General features: G+C 39.3%; 1 protein-coding gene across 1 annotated transcript; it reads left to right on the top strand.

Annotated features, from left to right (window-relative positions):
* On the top strand, positions 1 to 27,413 carry LOC128686477 (zinc finger protein 84-like). Its single transcript, XM_070080579.1, has 2 exons — positions 1 to 142; positions 19,052 to 27,413. The coding sequence occupies exon 2, from the start codon at positions 20,756 to 20,758 to the stop codon at positions 21,998 to 22,000; it is 1,245 nt and encodes a 414-aa protein (XP_069936680.1). The 5' UTR covers positions 1 to 142; positions 19,052 to 20,755; the 3' UTR covers positions 22,001 to 27,413.

Genomic DNA, 27,413 nt, shown 5'->3' on the forward strand with positions numbered 1-27,413 from the left:
CTTGACAGTGAACAGGAATCGTTCGTGTCCGGGCTGGTAACAACAACAACAACAACGTTTGTTTACATAACTCGTGAACATTCTACATTCTCATTCTCTCTCTCATTTATTCACTCTACATTAAAACTACAGATATTTTAAGGTAAGTAATGAGTGGACACGATTATTATATTATAGCTTAATAATAATAATATTAATATTAGTACATATGTATTATTGTAATAATAATGATTATTAACCCCTTCAGAGTCCAAGGCCAAAATCTGAAGTGGTGCTCCAGTGTCCAAGAAATTTTGAAAAAAAAAAAATAAAAAATTTTCTTACAGAATTAAAGAGTATATTTTTGTGAAGATAATAAGACAAAAAAATTTTTTCTGATCAGTACTTACCGAGATACAGCGGCGGGAAGTTGACCCAAAATGACTGGGTGGCGGCAACATCAGTGACTTCCGCAAAATCCCATTTTTTTATTTTACGTTTTTTATACTTTTTTTCTTTTCTTTTCTATTTTTTTTCTTTTTCTAATAACATTTGTGGCCTGTGAGACCAGTATAATGTATATTGTATAAGTGTACACTTATTGTATTCAACACAATAACTGCACTAATTTGTTTATCATTATATTGCTTACAAAACTTGTTTACAAGTTTATTGTAAACAAAATGATGAAAATATTAGTGCGGTTATTGTGTTGAATACAACGGTACCATATAGTACCATATGTTACAATGGTGCTATAGGGTGCAATGGTACCATATGGTACAATGACACCATATTATACAATGGTACCATATGGTACAATGGCATATGATACAGTGGTACCATATGGTACAATGGCACCATTTGGTACAATGGTACCATTTGATACAATGGTACCATATGGTGCAATGGTACCTTATGGTACCATATGGTGTAATGGTACCATATGATGCAATGGTACCATATGGTACATTGTACCATACAGTACAATGATACCATATTGCAGTTGTACCATATGGTACAATTCAATATGATGTAATGGTACCATATGGTACATTGTACCATACAGTACAATGATACCATATTGCAATTGTACCATATGGTACAATGGCACCATATGATACAATGGTACCATATGGTACAATGGCACATGATACAATGGTACCATATGATACAATGGTACCATATGGTACAATGGCACCATTTGGTACAATGGTACCATATGATACAATTGTACCATGTGGTGCAATGGTACCTTATGGTACCATATGGTGTAATGGTACCATATGATGCAATGGTACCATATAAGAACCTAAGAAGAACATAAGAAAGGAGGAACACTGCAGCAGGCCTGTTGGCCCATACTAGGCAGGTCCTTCACAATTCATCCCACTAACAAAACATTTGCCCAACCCAATTTTCTATGCTACCCAAGAAATAAGCTCTGATGTGTAAGTCCCACTCAAATCCAACCCCTCACACTCATGTACTTATCCAACCTAAATTTGAAACTACCCAAAGTCCTAGCTTCAATCACCCAACTAGGTAGACTGTTCCACTCATCAACTACCCTATTTCCAAACCAATACTTTCCTATGTCCTTTCAAAATCTAAACTTATCTAATTTAAATCCATTACTGCGGGTTCTCTCTTGGAGAGATATCTTCAAGACCTTATTAATATCCCCTTTATTAATACCTATCTTCCACTTATACACTTCGATCAGGTCTCCCCTCATTCTTCGTCTAACACGCGAATGTAATTTAAGAGTCTTCAATCTTTCTTCATAAGGAAGATTTCTAATGCTATGTATTAATTTAGTCATCCTATGCTGAATGTTTTCTAACGAATTTGTGTCCATTCTGTAATATGGAGACCAGAATTGAGCTGCATAATCTAGGTGAGGCCTTACTAATGATGTATAAAGCTGCAGTATGACCTCTGGACTTCTGTTTCTTACACTTCTTGATATAAATCCCAGTAATCTATTTGCCTTATTATGTACGCTTAGGCATTGCTGTCTTGGTTTAAGGTTGCTGCTCACCATAACCCCCAAGTCCTTTTCGCAATCTGTGTGGCTAAGTTCTACATCATTTAACTTATAAGTGCTAGGGATATGGACACTCCCGAGCATCAGAACCTTGCATTTATCTACATTGAACTGCATCTGCCACTTTTCTGACCAAGAATACAGTTTGTTTAAATCCTCCTGAAGTTCCCTAACATCTACGTTTGAATCAATTATCCTACCTATCTTTGTGTCATCGGCGAATTTGCTCATATCACTAGTAACACCCTCATCAAGATCATTGATATATATTATAAACAACAACGGGCCCAAGACTGATCCCTGTGGAACGCCATTTGTTACAGATCCCCACTCGGATTTAACCCCATTTATGGACACTCTCTGCTTCCTGTCTGTGAGCCATGACTCGATCCATGAGAGCACTTTTCCCCCAATGCCATGAGCTGCCACTTTCTTTAACAGTCTTTGGTGCGGAACTCTATCAAAAGCCTTACTAAAATCAAAGTAAATAATATCAAATTCTTTATCGTGGTCAACAGCCTCAAAAGCTTTACTGAAGAAAGTTAATAAATTAGTTAGACAAGACCGGCCTCTTGTGAATCCATGCTGAGTATCATTAATCAAGCTATGCTTATCGAGATGGCTTCTTATAATCTCAGCTATAATTGACTCTAGTAATTTGCCTACAATTGAGGTCAGGCTTATTGGGCGGTAATTTGACGGTAATGACTTGTCCCCTGTTTTAAAAATAGGAATTACATTAACCATCTTCCACATATCAGACACTACACCTGTTTGAAGAGATAAATTAAAAATATTAGTTAAATGTTCACAGAGTTCCATTTTGCATTCCTTAAGAACCCTTGAAAAAACCTCATCAGGACCCGGTGACTTATTTTGCTTCAGTCAGTCTATCTGCTTCTCAACCATTTCACTAGTGACTGTGATGTTACATAATTTATCTTCTTCTGGCCCACTATAAAAATTAATTACTGGAATATTATTAGTGTCTTCCTGTGTAAAAACCGAGAGAAAATAATTGTTTAAAATCGAGCACATTTCATTCTCTTTGTCAGTAAGATGCCCATAGATATTTTTAAGGGGACCTATCTTATCTCTAACTTTTGTTCTATATACCTGGAAAAAACTTTTTGGGTTAGTTTTAGAATCCCTAGCAACTTTAATTTCATAGTCCCTTTTAGCTTTTCTTATCCCCTTTTTAATGTCCCTCTTAATGTCAATGTACTGATTCATAAGATGACCCTCACCTCTTTTGATACACCTATAAATTCCTTTCTTATGCCCTAGTAGATATTTCAGCCTATTATTCATCCATTTTGGGTCATTTCTATTTGATCTAATTTCTTTATACGGGATAAACGTTCTTTGAGCAGCAAGTATAGTGTTCAGAAAACTGTCATATTGATAGCTCTCTTCGTTACCCCAGTCAACAGATGATAAGTGTTCTCTAAGCCCATCGTAATCTGCTAAGCGAAAATCTGGGACTGTTACTGAGTTATCCCTACTATCATACTTCCATTCAATGCTAAATGTAATTGATTTGTGGTTGCTAGCACCCAGTTCCTCTGAAACTTCTAAATTATTAACAAGGGATTCATTGTTTGCCAAAACTAAGTCAAGCAGGTTATTACCCCTTGTAGGTTCTGTCACACTGCTTCAAAAAACAATCCTGAACTACTTCTAAGAAGTCATATGATTCTAAATTCCCAGTCAAGATATTCCAATCAATATGACTAAAGTTAAAGTCTCCTAGAATTACTACATTATCGTGCCTTGTGGCCCTAACAATTTCCTCCCATAGTAGTCTCCCCTGGTCCCTATCTAAGTTTGGGGGATGGTATATCACACCTAAAATTAATTTTTCATGCCCCTCTGAAAATTCTATCCAAACAGACTCTGTATGTGTTGCTTCAGACTTAATACCCTTTTTTATGCAACAGTTCAAGCGATCTCGGACATACAATGCCACCCCACCCCCCTTCCCGACACTTCTATCTACTTGAAACAATTTAAAACCCTGAATGTGACATTCCGCAGGCATGTCCCGACTTTTTGAATTAAACCACGTCTCATTTAAGGCAAATACATCAATGTTACCTGCACTAGCAACTAGTCTCAACTCGTCCATCTTATTCCTAGCACTGCGACTATTTGTGTAATATATATTTAAAGACCTTCCTCTGTCTTTACCCTTCCTGCTCCTTTCTGTTATTCCACTAAACCTATTACTGTCCTTGTCAATTAGTGCCACTGGGTTTCCAATATCCACTTCATTTTGCCTATTACTAGTTCTCCTAGTACTCATATTACTACACTGCGACTTCACTGTTTTCCTGCCAAAACCCATACCGCTAACTATTCCTAGTTTAAAGACCTAACAGCTACCTCCACTGCGTTGGCCAGTGCTCCCACCCCACACCTAGATAAGTGAACCCCATCCCTGGCATACATGTCATTTCTGCCATAGAAGAGGTCCCAGTTGTCAATGAATGTTGCCGCATTTTCCTTACAGTACAGTGGACCCCCGCATAACGATCACCTCCCAATGCGACCAATTATGTAAGTGTATTTATGTAAGTGCGTTTGTACGTGTATGTTTGGGGGTCTGAAATGGACTAATCTACTTCACAGTATTCCTTATGGGAACAAATTCGGTCAGTACTGGCACCTGAACATACTTCTGGAATGAAAAAATATCGTTAACCGGGGGTCCACTGTATTTGTCCAGCCAGCAATTGACACCAATTGCTCTGGACAACCATTCATTTCCAACTCCTCTCCTTGGCAAAATACCACATATGACAGGTTTCCCACCCTTCCTCCTAATTATCTCTATTGCTGACCCATACCTGCTAATCAGGTCCTCACTCCTACATCTGCCAACATCGTTGCCTCCAGCACTGAGACAGATAATAGGATTTCTCCCATTACCTCTCATGATGTCATCCAGACGACTAACAATATCCTTCATCCCAGCCCCAGGAAAACACACACTCTGCCTCCTACTCCTATCCTTCAAGCAGAATGCTCTATTCATGTACCTAATATGGCTATCTCCAACAACAACAATGTTTTTACCTTCCTTGGCGTCGTCCGTCGTGATGCTCCCAGTAGTCGACTCACATTCGCCAGGTAGCATTACACCACTTGTAGAATTCGTAAAGACGTTCTCGATGGTCTTCGTTGGGGTTTCTAGGGATGTCTCACTCACGTCTGCCAATGCTTCTTTGGTGCTCGGTGTGGCATTCCCAGTAGAACGCTCACATTCGTCAGGTAGCACCGAGAATGGGTTGGAAGTTTCCACGGTAGTCTTCTGGTTTCTCGTTGTTTCTGCCTCTCCAACCGTTTTCTTGATCCTCAGCTTGGTTCCATGTTGCCCGGCCACTGACCAAGCTCCCCTCTTAACCTGGGGACTTACAACAGGAGGATTACTACAAATCCTCTTGTTCTCCTCGGTTAATCGCCGTATCTCCAGCTTAGCAACTCTGAGCTCTTCTCTCAGCTGCTGGTAAAGTTGCTCAAGAGAGGGCATCCTGGTTCAGATTCACAGAGAGCACACAAACAGGTCTTCACTGTACTGTATGGTACATTGTACCATACAGTACAATGATACCATATGGTTCACTGTACCATATGGTACTGTTGTATTCAGCACAATAAACACACTAATATTTTCATTATTTTGTTTACAATAGTTGCTTACAACAAAAATATGCAAAAATGTTATATATTAGTAATGTTCTATTATACATTTACAAGTGTACAGGAACTTGACGCGTTCCTTGAGGTGGATGACAAAGCACTTTGTCTCGGAAACGGAAACTGCGGAGTCAGTAGCTAGCTTGCATTGCCACTCACTCAGTCTTGGCTGGTGTCTCATGCCACCAACACCTATTGACCATATGGTACACGGTATCATATGTTACAGGGTACCATATGGTACATTGTACTATATGGTATAGGGTACCATGCAGTACAGGATAACATATGATGCAGGGTACCATATGGTGCAGGGTACCATATAGTACAGGGTACCATATGGCACAGGGTACCATATGGCACAGGGTACCATATGGTACAGAGTACCATACAGTACAAGACACCATATGGTACAGATACAGGGATAACTATGAAAATAAGTCTTCCTGACTTTTTTGGGTTATCCTAGGATTTTATACGTATGCTGCTGTGTATGATAATCTATGTAATTGTATTTCTGTATACCTGAATAAACTTACTCAAGTGCATGTGGCATCATAAGTAAGTTTATTTAGTTATACACAAATAAAGTTAAATAGAATATCATACTTAGCAGTATATGTTTGGAGAACCTAGGATAACCCAAAAAAGTCAGACAGACTTATTTCCATTAGGGTCCCTGTACCCTGTACCATATGGTATAATGTACCATATGGTACAATGTACTATATTGTACATTGTAACATATGGTACCACTCTACCATACGATACTGTTGTACCATATGATACTATTGTATGACATGGCACCATTGTACCATATGGTACCATTGTACCATATGGCACAATGGTACCATATGGTTCAAAACCATAGAATTCGTCTTCATCTCCACTTCCATCAGTCTTAGAACTGTAAGTTGTGAAGAGGAGAGTCGGAATTCGCCCGGAGAGTGAGTGAGGAGTGAGAGCTTCCTTGCCGCCAGGCACTATGAACAAAGCTACTTTGCCGGCGTTCCCACAATGCCATGCGGGCGTCCAGATTTTTTCTATGGTGTGCACACTGACCACCCAGACCCATTCTCTCAGATGTAGGCCTATCAGCCTTCTCGCGCTAAATTTGACACCGCTAGAATTTTGGCGTAGATCTACGGTTTGGACCCTGAAAGGGTTAATATTATTATTAATTTAGGGCACTGGAGCACTGTCTGGATTTTTTGGGTTATCCTAGGTAATTTATACTATGTATGATAACTTTACTTACATGTACCAGTGAGTGAGAAAGAGAGAGAGAGAGAGAGAGAGAGAGATAGAGATAGAGATAGAGAGAGATATATAGATACAGAGATACAGATACAGAGAGAGAGATACAAAGAGACAGCCACATTCGGTCAGCCAGTCAGCCAACTACCCACCCACCCACCCACCCATCCAGCCACCCATCCAGCCACCCACCCACCCATCCAGCCACCCATCCAGCCACCCACTCACCCATCCAGCCACCCACCCACCCATCCACCCACCCATCCACCCACCCACCCACCCATCCATCCAGCCAGCCAGCCACCCAGCCAGCCAGCCGGATACATATTACACATGTTCCAGAGTTGTTTCTCTTTACTTAGGGTATAGGTTATACAACATTCTGGCAGGATGACACTACCAGTGGTATTCTCCCATTCCACTGTGTCGACAATACATAAAGATAATAGTAACATATGATACTGTATGCGATGTAAAATTTACAATGCATATCACTACCATGTGTACATTATATATAGTACATAAATAATTAAAATACAACAATATTAGTAAATTATGGTAAAAAAAGAATGAAATAATGATTGTACATTACATTACAGTATTATGTAGCTAGCTTATATAGGAAAGTTTTGACATTATGCCCTACCCAATATGTCGGCAATTTTCAAAGGTTCGACTTACGTCCATTTTGACTTACGACCGGTTGGTCGAAACCAAGCTTGGTCGTAAGTCGGATGGTAGGTGTATAATGTATGCCCCTTGGGGATTAGCGTGGACGGTTACAAAGCATGGCTTGCTTCTACAGTGTTTTAAAAGCTGAGGTTGGAGAGTTGAAGGAGGAGGTCTTGCTTCTCCAGGAGGAGATTAGGAGGCTGAAGGTCCACCTCAATGGGCCTGGGAGAGAGTGTGAGGTGGTTGGAGATGTGGGGAATGAGGCTTCTAGCAGTGAGGTGCAGTCTGTCTCTCACTGTGAGGAGGCTGTAGGTGGGGTGGTAGCAACGGCTACCAGCAGTGAGGTGCAGCCCAGCACCTGCTACAAGTGGCGAGTTGTTCACAGTAATGGGAGGCGCATCAGAGTAAGGAAAGTTAAGAGTGCAGATCTGAAGGTAGGAAATCGCTTCTCTGTTCTCCAGGATGAATGTACTTCAGTGGCCAGTGAAGGTAAGGGTACTACTGCCCCTGCTAATGAAGGTAAGCGCATTCTTGTGGTTGGTGACTCTCAGGTAAGATATGTTGATCGTGCTTTTTGTAATAGGAATAAGAAGATGAGAGATAGAGTGTGCTTCCCTGGAGCTGGTGTTGGGGACATTGTCAACAGACTGGATAATATCATGTCAGGTAATGGGAACAAGCCCATTATCTGTCTCAGTGCTGGTGGAAATGATATTGGGAAGGGTAGGAGAGAAGAGCTGCTAGATAAGTACAGGTCAGCTATAGATTTCATTAAGTCTAAGGGAGGGATCCCAATCATATGTAGCATCTTGCCTAGAAGGGGAGTAGGAAATGAATGGTTGTCTAGGGCAATTGGTGTAAATTGCTGGCTAGACAGATACTGCAAGGAACTTGCAATCCCATTCATTGACAACTGGAACAACTTTTATGGCAAACATGATATGTATGCAAGGGATGGGGTTCATCTCTCTGGGGCAGGGGTGGTAGCACTTGCAGACTCGATTGAGAAGGCCATTGGTGAAATGCCTATGATTTTAAACTGATGGAAGATAGAGGTATGGGTGTGTGTGGGAAACAAGCAGGTTGCAACACTAGGGTTGGAAACAGTAAATGTATAAAAGGCATTCAGCATGAAGTTATAAATAAAGACAATAGAACAGGTCAGCAAACAAAGGGGGACAGCAGAGGGCAGCAAGGGACTAGCTCCCTTAAGGTTTACTATACTAATAGCAGGAGTGTTAGAAATAAGATAGATGAGCTAAGATTAATTGCAAGTGCAGGAAACATAGATATTATTGCTATAACAGAGACCTGGCTCAATCTGAAAGATAGAGAGATGCCCTCTGAATGTCACATACAAGGCTATAAATTATTCCACACTGACAGGGTCAACAGGAAAGGTGGTGGAGTAGCGATGTATGTCAGAGACAATTTAAATTGTTGTGTTAGACAAGATATTAAATTAGAAGCGTCAGCCACTGAATCTGTTTGGTTACAGCTTCTCGAGGGCCGAGAAAAACTAATTTTGGGTGTGATTTACAGGGCCCCAAATCTTGATAGGGAGTGCAGTAAACTTCTATGGGACGAAATTCGTAAGGCATCTACATACGAAAATGTTGTGCTAATGGGAGATTTCAATTATAGACAGATTGACTGGAGCAATTTGACAGGAAATTTAGAGTCGGGTGACTTTCTTGATACGATCCAGGATTGTTTTTTAAAACAGTTTGTGACAGAGCCAACTAGGGGAAATAACCTCCTTGACTTGGTTCTTGCCAGTAGGGAAACACTAATTAATAATCTTGAGGTTAATGATGAGCTTGGGGAGAGTGATCACAAATCACTCAGTTTTAACATATCATGGAATTCCCCTAATAATGGCAATCAAGTCTCCGTCCCTGACTTTCGCTTGGCTGATTTCATAGGACTGAAAAATTACTTAGGTGGGCTGAACTGGAATGACCTGACTAGGGGTCAGGTAGGTGGTGATGGTTGCCGATATGATGCTTTCCAGGGCATAGTTCTAGCTGCTCAGTCAAATTATGTTCCAAATAGGGAAATCAGATCAAACAAAAATGATCCTAAATGGATGAACAATAGATTAAAATATCTGATTGGTCAAAAGAGAGGCATATATAGGCAAATCAAAAGAGGAGAGGGGCAATTAAGAAATCGATATATTCAGTTAAAGAGAGAAATAAAAAAGGGAATTAGAAAAGCAAATAGAGATTATGAGGTTAAAGTTGCAAGAGAATCGAAGACTAACCCAAAAGGATTCTTTCAGGTATACAGAAGTAAGATCAGGGACAAGATAGGCCCACTCAAAAGTTCCTCGGGTCAGCTCACTGACAGTGATAAGGAAATGTGTAGAATTTTTAACACATACTTCCTCTCAGTTTTTACACAGGAGGATACCAGCGATATTCCAGTAATGATAAATTATGTAGAACAGGACGATAATAAACTGTGCACTATTAGGGTCACAAGTGACATGGTCCTTAGGCAAATAGATAAATTAAAACCTAACAAATCCCCAGGCCCTGATGAACTGTATGCAAGGGTTCTAAAGGAATGTAAAGAGGAGCTTAGCACACCTTTGGCTAATCTTTTCAACATATCACTACAAACTGGCATGGTGCCAGATAAGTGGAAAATGGCAAATGTGATACCTATTTTCAAAACAGGTGACAGGTCCTTAGCTTCGAACTATAGACCAATAAGCCTAACCTCCATAGTGGGAAAATTTATGGAATCAATAATTGCCGAGGCAGTTCGTAGCCACCTTGAAAAGCATAAATTAATCAACGAATCTCAGCATGGTTTTACAAAGGGGCGTTCCTGCCTTACGAATTTATTAACTTTTTTCACTAAGGTATTTGAGGAGGTAGATCATGGTAATGAATATGATATTGTGTATATGGACTTCAGTAAGGCTTTTGACAGGGTCCCACATCAGAGACTATTGAGGAAAATTAAAGCACATGGAATAGGAGGAGAAATTTTTTCCTGGATAGAGGCATGGTTGACAAATAGGCAGCAGAGAGTTTGCATAAATGGGGAGAAATCAGAGTGGGGAAGCGTCACGAGCGGTGTTCCACAGGGGTCAGTGTTGGGCCCCCTGCTGTTCACAATCTACATAAACGACATAGATGAGGGCATAAAGAGCGACATCGGCAAGTTTGCCGATGACACCAAAATAGGCCGTCGAATTCATTCTGACGAGGACATTCGAGCACTCCAGGAAGATTTGAATAGACTGATGCAGTGGTCGGAGAAGTGGCAGATGCAGTTTAATATAGACAAATGCAAAGTTCTAAATGTTGGACAGGACAATAACCATGCCACATATAAACTAAATAATGTAGATCTTAATATTACGGATTGCGAAAAAGATTTAGGAGTTCTGGTTAGCAGTAATCTGAAACCAAGACAACAGTGCATAAGTGTTCGCAATAAAGCTAATAGAATCCTTGGCTTCATATCAAGAAGCATAAATAATAGGAGTCCTCAGGTTGTTCTTCAACTCTATACATCCTTGGTTAGGCCTCATTTAGATTATGCTGCACAGTTTTGGTCACCGTATTACAGAATGGATATAAATTCTCTGGAAAATGTACAAAGGAGGATGACAAAGATGATCCCATGTATCAGAAACCTTCCCTATGAGGATAGACTAAGGGCCCTGAAACTGCACTCTCTAGAAAGACGTAGAATTAGGGGGGATATGATTGAGGTTTATAAGTGGAAGACAGGAATAAATAAAGGGGATGTAAATAGTGTGCTGAAAATATCTAGCCTAGACAGGACTCGCAGCAATGGTTTTAAGTTGGAAAAATTCAGATTCAGGAGGGATATAGGAAAGTACTGGTTTGGTAATAGAGTTGTGGATGAGTGGAACAAACTCCCAAGTACCGTTATAGAGGCCAGAACGTTGTGTAGCTTCAAAAATAGGTTGGATAAATACATGAGTAGATGTGGGTGGGTGTGAGTTGGACCTGATAGCTTGTGCTAACAGGTCGGTTGCCGTGTTCCTCCCTTAAGTCAATGTGACCTGACCTGACTAGGTTGGGTGCATTGGCTTAAGCCGGTAGGGACTTGGACCTGCCTCGCATGGGCCAGTAGGCCTTCTGCAGTGTTCCTTCGTTCTTATGTTCTTCTTATGTTCTTATGTTCTTACCAAGATAAGGTGCCATTATGCTTCTCACTACGTCACCTGAGATACTCAATAACATCTTGGTATCTTTCAATGTTTTACATCCAGTGTATACAACAATATCCAATACCAGGCCACTGTCATAGTCACAGAGTACAAACAGTTTTATACCAAAGCGTTTCCTCTTGCTTGGTGTATACTGCTTGAATGACAGCCTACCTATGAACAAAATCAAAGACTCGTCAATTACAAGATTCTTGAATGGATAAAAGTACATGTTGAACTTTTGTTTGAGATACATAAAAACATTTCTAATCTTGTACAACCTGTCACTTCTGTCAGGCCTGGTTTTGTCAGAGAAGTGCAACATACATAACAGCAAGATAAAAAAACCATTCCACGGGCAGGATTTGAACCCGCGGTCAGAGAGTTTACTGTTCACTGGTTTGATTTCACTGAAGACCGGGGTAGAAATTAGCCGATCTGTTGACCAGTATGCTTTTATATTATGCTTATAGACATGAGGCATAAGCATTATTGTTACAAAAAGCAAATACATTTCTGCAACAGTCGTCTCTTTTCACCTGTGTAGGCTTGACTGTGGTGATATCATCGTATTTCCCATGGTGTACTCAAAATACTTGTTACTTTCCCTGACAATAGTTTCCATCAAGGGCTGGTCAAAGAATATTTCAAAAAATTCCAGTTCATTGGCCGTGGTTCCAAGGGGACAAGTAGGTAGAATTCCAATTTGAGAGTCATCAAAGTGGTGGGGCTTGGGAACAAAATTGGGATTTTGCTGCCAATTCCAGATATGGTTTGCTGGTGGATACTGGACATCATAGGCTGGTTGTGCAGGTAGTTGTGGTTGTGGTGGGCTGGTGGTTGATGCTCCGCTTTGTCCTTGAACTGAGGAGTCAGCAGCGTGGGTCCCAGCCTGGGCTGGTGAGTCACGCATGGCCGTGGCTCTACCATCACCACTACCACAATCTACTGATGCCTGTGGTCTATCCATGCCAAGTGTAGCCACATCTTCCTCACTTTCACTGTCTATTCCTGGTGTAGGGCCACAGGATGTACTCCGTCCCCTGGGCACTGCATAGGGTATACTACCCGAGTGCATTCGGCGGCGTACATACCGACGCTTCACTGGTGAATATGTTTCCTCACTATCACTACTCGAATGATCATCAAGAGCAATAAAATTACAATCCACGTCACTATCATCATCATTACTGAAGTTAGAGGCCTGGCCACGTGAAAATAATAGTTTTCTCTTGCACTGAGGTACATCTGACCGTGACTGAGGAGTGCCCACACCAGAGGTAGAAGGTTGAGGATCGTCAGGGTTTTCTGCACTATTATCGATATCCTGGTCATTCCTTTCAGTCACTAACTGATCAAAGCCAAAGAATTTGTCTTCATTTCCACTTCCATCAGAGTCAGAACTATCAGATAGGAAGAGGAGAGTCCCAATTTTCCTTGGAGTGAGAGCTGCCTTGCGATGAGGCATGGTGAACAAAGGTAACTGAGCCAGCGTTCCCACAATGCTATGTTTATGGCGCACACACACCACGCAGACCCGTTCTCTCACATGTAGGCCTATGAGCGTTTTCACGCTAAATTTGAGGCCGCTAGAATTTTGGCATAGATCTATGGTTTGGACCCTGAACGTGAAGCCATAGATCTACGGGACAGACCCTGAAAGGGTTAAGATTTCCCTAAAATGGGACATGGTTCTGCCACTGAACTTGTTGCAAAGATGGCTTGTTTCAGCTTGCTCAGGGTGGTACTTCTCCACAAACATTTGGACATCATTCCACTTGGCGCAGATCTCCTTAATCTTTGAATCGGCATGCAACTTCCTTGCCTTTTCACAAATAATCATCTCTGAAACACTATCACCTGCCATCTCGTTATCCTTGATCCACACTAGCAACAACTTCTCAGCCTGATCAATAGTCTGTGGTCTTTTTTTGGTTAGCATATTAACACCTTTCACAACATCAGCTTCCTTGATTTGTTTTATTTTTGCCAGGATAGAAGCGAGAGTCAACTTGTTTTTCTCATACATCCAGGCAAGCTCAACAAGTTTCACACCACTCTAATACTTTTGTATTATTTCCTTCTTCACATTTATGGTGTTTCTCACTTTCTTTACCACAGGGGTACCACTAGCAAGTTTCTTTGGGCCCATGGTAGCTTATTTCACAGTCCCACAAGCACTAAACACAATGAATTAATCGTAAAATATTTGAATGAGAGTGCAGGTTAGTGTTCACTCAAGCATCAACAAAGCCAAACTGGCTCACGGCGCATGCGCGGGGACACAGACAGAGTGGGCTGGCAGACAGGTCTGGTAGCTGGCAGTTCAAAAATAGGGGCGAGTTCAATAATAGGGACAAAGTTGGTTAAAAAAGCTATAAATTTTTGAAGTGTTCGATAAGTGATACATTCGAAATCTGAGGTTCCACTGTATTTACAGTAATGTGTTGCAGTACAAAAAGAGCCACTATCATGCCTAGGCATTATGGGCAGACTTAATTTAATGGCTTACAGACTACTTAACCCTTTCAGGGTCCGTCCCGTAGATCTACAGCTGGTCGGTGAGTGTCCAAACCGTAGATCTATGCCAAAATTCTAGCGCCATCAAATTTAGCGCAAAAGCGCTCATAGGCCTACATGTGAGAGAATGGGTCTGCGCCATGGGTGTGCGCCGTAAACAAAAAATCTAGACGCCTGCATAGCATTGTGGGAACGCCGGCTCAGTCACCCTTGCCTCATCGCAAGTCAGCTCTCACTCCCCGGAAAATTGGGACTCTCCTCTTCCTGTCTGATAGTTCTGACACTGATGGAAGTGGAAATGAAGACGAATTCTACGGCTTTGACAAGTTAGTGACCGAAAATAATGACCAGGATATCGATAATAGTACAGAAAACCCCGACGATCCTCGACCTTCTACCTCTGGTGTGGGCACTCGTGACTCACGGTCGGGTGTTCCTAAACGTAAGAGAAAACTAATATTTTCCCGTGGCCTGGCCTCTGACTTCAGTAATGACGATGATTCTGACGTGGATTGTGATTTTATTGTGCTCAACGATCATTCGAGTAGTGATAGTGAGGAAACATATTCACCAGTGAAGCGTCGGTATGTTCGCCACCGCATGCGCTCGGGTAGTGTACCCTATGCTGTGCCCAGGGGACGGAGTACATCCCGGAGTACATCCCGTGGCCCTACACCCATTTTAGGTAGTGATAGTGAGGATGATGTGGCTACACTTGGCATGGATGGGCCACAGGCATCAGTGGATGGTGTTAGTGGGGCTGGTGGTGGTAGTGGCACCGCCATGCGTGACTCACTGTGCCACGCGGGGACCCACGCTGCTGACTCGTCAGTTCAAGGACAAAGCGGAGCGTCACCCACCAGCCCACCACAACCACCCGTACAACCAGCCTATGATGTCCAGTATCCACCAGCAAACCGTATCTGGGATTGGCAGCAAAATCCCAATTTTGTTCCCAGCCCTCACCTCTTTGATGACTCTCAAAGTGGAATTCTACCTACCTGTCCCCTTGGAACCACGGCCAATGAACTGGAATTCTTTGAATTATTCTTTGACCAGCCATTGATGGAAATTATTGTCAGGGAAAGTAATAAGTATTTTCAGTACACCATGGCAAATACGATCTTATCACCACAGTCAAGACTACACAGGTGGAAAGAGACGACTGTTGCAGAAATGTATTTGCTTTTTGCAACAATAATGCTTATGCCTCACGTCTATAAGCATAATATAAAAGCATACTGGTCCACAGATCGGCTAATTTGTACCCCATCCTTCAGTGAAATAATACCAGTGAACAGGTTTATCTTACTGTTACGTATGTTGCACTTCTCTGACAAAACCAGGCCTGACAGAAGTGACAGGTTATACAAGATTAGAAATGTTTTCATGTATCTCAAACAAAAGTTCAGGATATACTTTTATCCATTCAAGAATCTTGTAATTGACGAGTCTTTGATTTTGTTCAAAGGTAGACTGTCATTCAAGCAGTATATACCGAGCAAGAGGAACCGCTTTGGTATAAAATTGTTTGTACTCTGTGATTGTGACAGTGGCCTGGTGTTGGATATTGTTGTATACACGGGTAGTAAAACATTGAAAGATACCAAGATGTTATTGGGTATATCAGGTGACGTAGTGAGAAACATGATGGCACCTTATCTTGGTAAGGGCCATACATTATATACCGATAACTGGTACACAAGCCCATTACTCAGTGATTTCATGCGAGTGAACAAGACAGATGTGTGTGGCACAGTGCGTTCTAATCGTAAACATATGCCCAGGCTCAAAGCAGGTGTTCGTGGTGATGACGTGCAGGTGTTTACTGCCAATGACATCATGGCATTACGGTGGCATGACAAACGAGATGTCACATTGTTGACAACCATTCACCGTAATGAAATGCAAGACAGTGGCAAAGTTGATCGAGTGACTAATGAACGTATTCGAAAACCAGTGACAGTGATTGATTATACACAAAACATGCGCTTGGTTGACAAGTGTGACATGCAGATTGGTTTTGTTGACTGTGTTCGTAAGAGTTACAAGTGGTACATGAAACTTTTCTTCCATCTCATGGACATTTCAATGCTGAATGCATATAATATGTACCAAATAAAGACTGGTAACAGACCACCGTATGGTGAATTTTGTTTGTCTGTTGTCAGACAACTCATAATGAAGTACCAGGTAACAACACCTGCAATACAACATGGTCCTCGAATTCATCACAATATACCCAAGCGTTTGAGGAGAGAAGGTGATCATTTCATAATACAGCTTCCTTCAACTCAAAAGAAATTTGCTCAGAAGAGATGCATTGTCTGTGCACAAACAAAACGATGGCAACAAAGACGCAAAGACACTCGGTTTATGTGTGAGGAATGTAAGGTGCCTCTGTGCATGGTGCCTTGTTTCAAGGAGTTCCACAAGCTCCAGCAGTTCTAAAACCATGTCCAGTGATTGTAAATATGTAAATACAGTGGACCCCCGCTTAACGATCACCTCCAAATGCGACCAATTATGTAAGTGTATTTATGTAAGTGCGTTTGTACGTGTATGTTTGGGGGTCTGAAATGGACTAATCTACTTCACAATATTCCTTATGGGAAAAAATTCGGTCAGTACTGGCACCTGAACATACTACTGGAATGAAAAAAGTTCGTTAACCGGGGGTCCACTGTATATGATAGAACATTAGTATTATACAATATTTGTGCATGTTTATTGTAATAAACAACAGTGGTAAACAATAATATGATAATAACTTTAGTGCGGTTATTGTGTTCAATACAGTGAGTATATATATATCAATTATATACAGTATTGGTCTCTCAGGCCCCAAATGTTAGTAGGAATAGAAAAAAATTGGAAAAGAAAAGAAAAAACAACTAAAACAACAAAATAATATAATACGCGTATGTGGAATTCGTCGATGTTGCCGCCACCACATCATTTTCTACAAACTTCTTGGCACTGTATCTCGGTAAGTACTGATCAGATTCTAATTTTTTTTGTTTTATTACCTTCACAAAAATATGCTCTTTAATTCTGTAAGAAAAAATAATATTTTTTTTTTCAAAATTTCTTGGACACTGGTGTGTGACTTCAGATTTTGGCCTTGGACCCTGAAAGGGTTAATATTCAAGAAATTTATCATAGTTAAGTTGAACAATAGTTTCAATAGTACAATTATTATAATTATACAATTGTATGAATAAGAGCAAATCTTCTGTTTTTTGTGTGAATAAAAATTTGAAATGAAAAGCAAGCATAATATAAGAAGTTCCTGGAGAGGTGACTAATGAACAGAGAAATTGTTATTTTAGTGTCAGGAATGTCTTCATTATTTATTCTGGACCCTATTTTGAAAATGGTCTTTCTTGAATTTCGTGTGAAACTGGAAAAATTAGTATTTTCTGATCACTTTACTGAGTAGTTGAAATAGGTAAATGGGCAAGTTCTTGCACTCAATTGATAGAATGAAAGCAGTTCTAATGTCATAGCTTTGAGTTTGGTCGACTGGAACACTGGAATTGGCCCAAATTAGGGCTGAAAAGAGGCGAAATCACTGATAAGTAAATATAGCATTACTAAATTTGTGAGAGCGTAATTCCAAAAGTTTTCCTTCAAATTTTGTGCTTTTGGTTTCATTACTTTTGGAAAAAGATTCTCTATCATTTCGTAAGAAAAAAAAAAATTGGGGGGGAAAAAATCTTCGACCCTGAGAGCAGGTTTGAGAGCAGGGGTCACAACCTTTCCTAACCCTACCTCTTGCACACTCCTACAACACACTAGTCTCTGACCTTTGTATATTCCTTCTTTAGCACAATTCACCCTGCAGTGTTCTATGACCTTTTCAGGTTTAGCACCTTGATTATATTACTGCTTCTCCTCACTCAACAACAGAGTTCCATTCCTAAGATCACATCGGTATACAAATTTATCGCTAAGTGAGGAGCATAATATAATGATAGTGGGTTTGTGTCAACCATGTTTGATATTGTTTTAATGTCACCTTTGCATCATTTATTACATTTTTGGTATATTTTTAAATGCTTATATAGTAGTGTACTGTATATTGTAATAAACAGAATAGAGAAAATCAGCTCTAATATACATTATTTAGGTATGCATACTGGTCAGAGAGCCCATCATAAGTCCAAGGTGTTTGTAAACGAGTACATCACAAAGAGAGGAGAGGCTGTATTAATATTATTATACTCCAAGAATATAATAAAAGTTAAAGATGTTTGTGTTGAAGTCAAATTGTTTACTCAATTATTAGTAAACATAATTATTATGCACAACTTGTGATTTATCTTGAAGATCTTTACAGATAAACATTTAAGTGACAATTTTATTTAGTGAAGCATGTGACAATAGAGAAAACAGTCTTTTTTAGTTGAGTATGTTGTGTTGGTAATTGTGGAATACAGTGGACCCCCGGTTAACGATATTTTTTCACTCCAGAAGTATGTTCAGGTGCCAGTACTGACCGAATTTGTTCCCATAAAAAATATTGTGAAGTAGATTAGTCCATTTCAGACCCCCAAACATACACGTACAAACGCACTTACATAAATACACTTACATAATTGGTCACATTCGGAGGTAATCGTTATGCGGGGGTCCACTGTATTGTACTGTACTGACTCGTGTTTCTATTGCAGAAGTATTTTGTGGAGGACTACCACGCTGTGTCTTGCCAGACACTATATCTTCAGTACTTCAAGAAGCACCAGTGTAAGTGTCTTGAACAGCAACTGATACTGCAGACGTATTTTGTGAAAGACTACCAGGTTATGTCTTGCCAGACACTATATCTTCAGTACTTCAAGAAAGACTACAGATGTTCTTCTTGTGAATTTTTAACTAGTTATTACTAATTAAACAATTTTGCTTTTGATATTGGGAATTCTAAAAATGCATGGCAGTTAATTCTTTGAGGGTTCATTTTGTAGTTCTATGACTTTTAAGCCGGGGTCCAAGCTGTAGTACTGCAACACGAGCTCAGCTTACTCAGATAAGCTGTGAGCAGTAAATTTGGGCCTAAATATGAGAGAATGAATCTCTGTGGTAAGTGTGCACCATATAAAACAAAGCCTGCAGCAGGCAGTGCATAATAAGAAAAAAAAAGTGCAACTGTGTTTTTGGATTAAAAGAGCAAATTTATGGTGTATTTTTATGTGTTTTGTATAGTAGCATTCACTGTTTCTTGGTCTCATTGGACAGAATAGAAGATGTATTACAGAAATGACTTTGATGGATTTTAGTACAGAAAATAACTTGAAATTGAGTTCAGAGTAGTAGAAATGTTCTATTTTTGCTGATATTAGAGGATAAACAATCACATTATGTGTCCAGTACACATCAGCTGGTGGGTTTAATGTGTGCTGCTGAATGCACTGATATTATTTATACAATTATTACAATATTGAATAACAGTAACTTTTCTATTTTTTAGTGTGCATAAAAATAATTTGTGAATAAAAAATCAAAATGAAATTCATCTGTAAAACCTACAAATGTAACTAATATGTACTAGAAATGTTAGTTTAATACCAGGCTGCATGTACTGATTATTCTGGACCCTATTTTGAAATTGGAATATTTTGAATTTTGTGTGAAATTGGCCATATTACCAATACCAGGTTGACTGCATTGATTATTCTGGACCCTATTTTGAAATTGGAATATTTTGAATTTTCTGTGAAATTGGCCATATTTCCAATTTCCAATCACTTTATTGGGAAGTTGAAATAGTTGAATTGGCCAATTTTATGTGCTTAATAGATAATATGGAACACATACTAGTGAAATAGCTAAGAATTTGGTATAATGGAACTATGTAATTGGCCAAAATCAGGACTCAAGGTGGGCAAAATTGCTAATGCATAAATATTTCTGACTCAGCGAAATTTGCAGGAGTATAACTTCATCAATTCTTTATAAAATTATGTACTTTTTATTTTATTACATTATTATTACGTTCTCTATGATTTCCTAAGACCCTGTGGGGAATTTTCAGATTGGAGGTCAATAAAAGAATACAGAAAAAATTGTTTAAACACAAGAGCAAATAATAATAATAATAATAATAACAATAATATTGTTGAGTGTATCTGCAGTGTTCTAGTACATACATTAATGTTTTAACACAAAACAAATTATGATAGTGTTTTAACAAACAATATGAACTTTATTAATGCTCATAAGTAGGAAAAGTTTTGCCTAAATAAATCTTAACATGGGAATATGTTCATAAGGAAAACCATGTGTTCAGTGTCCAAAATTGTTAAAAAAATCATGAAATAGACATGTGTGTACATAAGGAAGATTAACTATACCACTGTTGTATGACTAAAATATTTTAAATGAAATACCTTCATTTAAAAAATATGGAAAAACATAAAGAACATAAACCATATGAATGTTCTGAGTGTCTGAAATGTTTTAGTCAAAAAAGCAATCTTGTGTCACATGCGAGAGTACATACAGGAGATAAACCATATGAATGTTCTGAGTGTCTGAAATGTTTTAGTCAAAAAAGCCATCTTGTGTCACATGCGAGAGTACATACAGGAGATAAACCATATGAATGTTCTGAGTGTTTGAAATGTTTTAGTCAAAAAAGCCATCTTGTGAAACATATGAGAATGCATACAGGAGATAAATCATATCAATGTTCTGAGTGTCTGAAATGTTTTAGTGAAAAAAGCAGTCTTGTGAAACATATGAGAGTACATACAGGAGATAAACCATATCAATGTGCAGAGTGTTTGAAATGTTTTAGTAAAAAATGTAATCTTGAGGCACATGTGAGAGTACATACAGGAGATAAACCATATCAGTGTTCTGAGTGTCTAAAATGTTTTAGTGAAAAAAGCAGTCTTGTGAAACATGTGAGAGTGCATACAGGAGATAAACCATATCAATGTTCTGAGTGTCTGAAATGTTTTAGTCGAAAAAGCCATCTTGTGACACACATGAGAGTACATACAGGAGATAAACCATATCAATGCAATGAGTGTCTGAAATGTTTTAATGTAAAAGGCAGACTTCTGTCACATATGAGAGTACAAACAGGAGATAAACCATATCAGTGCACAGAGTGTTTGAAATGTTTTACTCAAAAAGGCATTCTTGTGACACACATGAGAGTACATACAGGTGATAAACCATATCACTGTTCTGACTGTCTGAAATATTTTAGTCAAAATAGCAGTCTTGTTACACACATGAGAGTACATACAGGAGATAAACCATACCAATGTTCTGAGTGTCCGAAGTGTTTTAGTGTAAAAAGCAGTCTTGTGACACATATGAGAGTACATACAGGAGATAAACCATACCAATGTTCTGAGTGTCTGAAGTGTTTTAGTGTAAAAAGCAATCTTGTGACACATATAAGAGTACATACAGGAGATAAACCATATCAATGTTCTGAGTGTCTGAAGTGTTTTAGTGTAAAAAACAATCTTCTGACACATATGAGAGTACATACAGGAGATAAACCATATCAGTGTTCTGAGTGTCTGAAATGTTTCAGTGTAAAAAGGAGTCTTGTGACACATATGAGAGTACATACAGGAGATAAACCATATCAATGTTCTGTCTAAAATGTTTTAATGTGAAAAGCCATCTTGTGACACAAATGAGAGCTTACCTATAGTTTACCTGGAGAGACTTCCGGGGTTCAACGCCCCCGCGGCCCAGTCTGTGACCAGGCCACCTGGTGGATCAGAGCCTGATCAACCAGGCTGTTACTGCTGGCTGCACGCAATCCAACATATGAGCCACAGCCCGGCTGGTCAGGTACTGACTTTAGGTGCTTGTCCAGTGCCTGCTTGAAGACAGCCAGGGGTCTATTAGTAATCCCCCTTATGTATGCTGGGAGACAGTTGAACAGTTTTGGGCCCCTGACACTTATTGTATTGTCTCTTTACATGCTAATGACACCCCTACTTTTCATTGGGGGGATGTTGCATCATCTGCTGAGTCTTTTGCTTTCGTTGTGAGTGATTTTCATGTGCAAGTTCGGTACTAGTCCCTCTAGGATTTTTCAGGTGTATATAATCATGTATCTCTCCCGCCTGCATTCCAGGGAGTACAGGTTCAGGAACTTCAAGCGCTCCCAGTAATTGAGGTGTTTTATCTCCATTATGTGTGCCGTGAAGGTTCTCTGTACATTTTCTAGGTCAGCAATTTCACCTGCCTTAAAAGGTGCTGTTAGTGTGCAGCAATATTCCAGCCTAGATAGAACAAGCAACCTGATAAGTGTCATCATGGGCTTGGCCTCCCTAGTTTTGAAGGTTCTCATTATCCATCCTGTCATTTTTCTAGCAGATGCGATTGATACAATGTTATGATCCTTGAAGGTGAGATCCTCCGACATGATCACTCCTAGGTCTTTGACGTTGATTTTTTGCTCTATTTTGTGGTCGGAATTTGTTTTGTACTCTGTTGAAGTTTTAATTTCCTCATGTTTACCATATCAGGGTAATTGAAATTTCTCATCGTTGAACTTCATATTGTTTTTTGCAGCCCATTGAAAGATTTGGTTGATGTCCGCCTGGAGCCTTGCAGTGTCTGCAATGGAAGACACTGTCATGCAGATTCGGGTGTCATCTGCAAAGGAATACATGGTGCTGTGGCTGACATCCTTGTCTATGTCAGATATGAGGATGAGAAACAAGATGGGAGTGAGTACTGTGCCTTGTGGAACAGAGCATTTCACCATAGCCACCTTAGACTTTACTCTGTTGACTACTACTCTTTGTGTTCTGTTTGTGAGGAAATTATAGATCCATCTACCAACTTTTCCTGTTATTCCTTTAGCACGCATTTTGTGCCCTATTACGCCATGGTCACACTTCTCGAAGGCTTTTGCAAAGCCTATATATATTATATCTGCATTCTTTTTGTCTTCTAGTGAATCTAGTACCTTGTCGTAGTGATCCAGTAGTTGGGACAGACAGGAGTGACCTGCTCCAAACCCATGTTGCCCTGGGTTGTGTAACTGATGGGTATCTAGATGGGAAGTGATCTTGCTTCTTAGGACCCTTTCAAAGATTTTTATGATATGGGATGTTAGTGCTATCGGTCTGTAGTTCTTTGCTATTGCTTTACTACCCCCTTTGTGGAGTGGGGCTATGTCTGTTGTTTTTAGTAACTGTGGGATGACCCCAGTGTCCATGCTCCCTCTCCGATGGTAAAAGCTCGTGATAGGGGCTTCTTGCAGTTCTTGATGAACATGGAGTTCCACAAGTCTGGCCCTGGGGCAGAGTGCATGGGCATGTCATTTATCACCTGTTCGAAGCCATTTGGCATCAGGATAACATCAGATAGGCTTGTGTTTACCAAATTCTGTGGCTCTCTCATAAAAAATTTATTTTGATCTTCGACTCTCAGTCTGGTTAGAGGCTTGCTAAAAACTGAGTCATATTGGGACTTAAGTAGTTCATTCATTTCCTTGCTGTCATCTGTGTAGGACCCATCTTGTTTAAGTAGGGGCCTAATACTGGATGTTCTCGACTTTGATATGGCATAAGAAAAGAAATACTTTGGGTTTCTTTCGATTTCATTTATGGCTTTTAGTTCTTCCCACGATTCCTGACTCCTATAAGATTCCTTTAGCGACTCCCTACGTATTTCAGACATATTGGCCTCGTTTAGCTGCTCTGTTATTCTTTTCCATCGCCTGTAAAGGGAGCACCTGTCTCTTTCTATTTTCCATCTACCCCTCCTTTTTCTTAAAGGAATAAGCCTTGAGCATACATCGAGTGCCACCTAGTTAATCTGCTCTAGGCATAAGTTGGGGTCTGTGTTGCTAAGTCTATCTTCCCAGCTTATATCATTTAGGACTTGGTTTACTTGGTCCCACTTTATGTTCTTGTTATTGAAGTAGAATTTTTTGAAGGCTCCATGTCAATGTTTTGAGTGTCTGAAATGTTTTAATCAAAAAAGCAATCTCGTGAAACATACACAAGTTCATTCAAGAGATAAAACACGTTAGTGTTTAATGTTTCAGAAATATTTGTTATAAACTCATCAGAATATATGAAAGGGATATACCATAACAGTGTTGTGAGTGAAATATGTTAATGAAATGTAAGTCATATAAATCATGAGTTCATATAGGAGATAAGTTGAATTAATGTTCAGAATATCTTATATATTTTATAAAAAGATAAATCTTGTGTTCTCATGAGAGTTAATATACAGTATAATCAATAAATACATATGAAAAATACTGTATGGTCAAGTCTGTAATCTGTGTACTTCAGTAACCAAGAATTCTGCACTGAAATATTCAGTGAATAACAGTAGTGAAATATTCAGTGAACAACAGTAGTGAAATATTCAGTGAACAACAGTGAAATATTCAGTGAACAACAGTAGTGAAATAAGTGAAGTAAGAGAACACTGGTGTCAATACTATAAATCTAAGATTGTTCATTCTTTTAACAGTATTTATTATAAATATTCCCACAACAATGGTAGAACTTAACAAACTTTAATTATATCTATATAGTCTTTTTGTTTCTGTTTCTATTGTTCAAATGTGAGGAATTGAGTTCTTTGAAGCCTGTGTTGTCTTGTTAAGGTTATCAATACCAGAGGTGCTATGGTTGACAAGAATGCACTGCTTCTCTCATCTTTGTATGAAATGTATGTGGTTAGCCAGACTTGAGTCCTGGAGGTTTATGGTACATTGACTGCACCCTGATGGAGGGGCTGAGATATTTTCAGTTTTGAACTATATTATTGGTGAGCCTCTGACAAAACAGCAATGAAGTGAGTGATGGTGAACATGTTTCTTCTTTTTGGGTTAGCTTGCCCTGGTAGGAGAAGCTAGTGTTAAAAAAATATGCAGTTGTAACACACAGCAATGCAGAGCAAAACTTTTATTGAGATAGAGTGTCACCTTTTACAAATAGCAACATTTTTCAGGTCACTCTTCATAATGCCATTTCCTTTGTTTATGTGTTGGGAAAATTATGGTGTTTTACAGTGTTGATGTAATTTTTTCCCCAAAATAAGTGTAGAAAATTAAGCTAGTGTCTTGGTGGCCAAAGATTAAGTTGTTCATAATTGTGAAGCTGCATGTAGAGAAGTGCTTCAATACTTGACAGTAAACTAATTTCATGTTATCATAATTATTATCATAATCTTTATTTAAGCATGATACAGTGTTTGTACAGAGATGGGTGACATTTAGGTGTTCATGCAGAAAGATCATTGTTCAGCAGAACATTTCTGACAAACTTAAGACTTTCTTAAGACTAATATGACAATAACTTATTTATATTTATATACATGATCTCTGGGTGATCATAAACAATAAATTTTGTTATTACAAGACACACAAGACTTTGCATATTAACACATTTTATTTATAAAACATTAAATTTAATTTTCATAATGAATTGTGTAAACTATTTTTCACTAATATGTATTAGAAATTATCAAAAATAAAAAAAAATTGTTGACTCTTAGCGCCAGTACACTAAGGTAAACCAGGCAACACATTGAGTCTGATGAATTATAGTTAGTATCAGTAGGTAAACTTGCCTGTTTACCATCATACAACATGGAAATAATACTTTTACCTCAAATGATCCTGATATTAAGAGAACATTATTAGTTATAAAAAGACAAAAATAAAATTGTTGTGTGTTTAAGGGGTTTCAAACAGTGATACATACTAGTACAGTAGACCCTCGGGTAATGACATTAATCCATTCCAGAGAGCTTTTCTTTAACCGATTTTTTTGTTAGCCGAATAAATCTTCCCATAAGAAATAGTGGATATCCAATTACTCTAATCTATTCCAGACACCCAAAAGTATTAAACAAAATAATTTTTTTACATGAAATATACATTTCCCTACACAGAAAACAATGAGACATGCAGAATAAACAATACTGAAATGACACTTACCTTTATTGAGGACTTATTGATGAATGATGAGATGGGAGGAAGGCAGAGGATGGAGAAGTTTATGATTGTTTTGAAGGGGAATCCCCTTCTTTGAAGACTTCAGGTACCAAGTCCTTTTCTGGTGTTACCTTCTTTGTTTTTTAATGGCACTAGGACCAGCTTGAGAGTCACTGGACCCCTGTCGCACCAAAAAAATCTGTCCAGAGAGCTCTGTTTCTAGTGTCTTTTTAAGATTTCCCTAAAATGTTGCCAATACAGCCTGCTACAGTTGTGTCAGGGTAATGTTCATCCATAAAGGTTCGCACTTCAACCCACTTTGCACAAATGTCCTTAATCTTTGACGAAGGCAACTTCCTCCATCTCTGAAGGAAATTCCTGAGCTGTGATCTGTTGCTGTTGCACCTCAAGCTCTTGCAGCTCTGTAGTGGTTAGCTCTTCATCGTCATCCTCCACCAACTCTTCTACATCCTTTCCACTAATCTCCAACCCCATGGACTTCCCCAATGCCACAATAGATTCTACAACTGGCATAGGCTCCTCAGGGTTAGCCCCAAACCCTTCAAAATTCCTCTCTTGTACACATTCTAGCCACAGTTTTCTCCAAGCAGAGTTCAAAGTCTGGGAAGTCACTCCCTCCCAAGCTTTCTTTGGGTCCATGGTCACTTATTTAGCAGTTACAAGCACTAAAAACAATGGAATAATACAAAATATATTGCATGTATGCGTGGAATTGTCCTCACTTGTAAACAATGGTACATTGGCTGTACATGGAGTCATGGAGTGGCCAGGCCACTCAGGCCATGCAGACACGTTCATGATGAATGTTCTTAGCCGAGCTAATATTTTGACACAAAAACGTGTTGTTACCCGATTTTTTCGTTAGCAGATGACGTCATTACCCGAGGGTCCACTGTATATGGTAATACAGTAGGGCCCCCACTTTACAGAATTTTGCCTTATGGCATTCCACTAATACAGTGGACTCCCGACTTACAATATTAATCCGTTCCTGAGAGCACATTGTAAGATGAAATTATCGTAAGGCAAATTAATTTTCCCCTTGAGAAATAATGGAAGTCAAATTAATC

The sequence above is a fragment of the Cherax quadricarinatus genome, unplaced genomic scaffold, assembly GCF_038502225.1.
Source record: "Cherax quadricarinatus isolate ZL_2023a unplaced genomic scaffold, ASM3850222v1 Contig643, whole genome shotgun sequence".
Lineage (NCBI taxonomy): Eukaryota > Metazoa > Arthropoda > Malacostraca > Decapoda > Parastacidae > Cherax > Cherax quadricarinatus.

What these genes read in the sequence shown, in the direction of transcription:
- LOC128686477 (XM_070080579.1), top strand. Translation starts at nt 20,756, where the DNA reads ATGAAATACCTTCATTTAAAAAATATGGAAAAACATAAAGAACATAAA.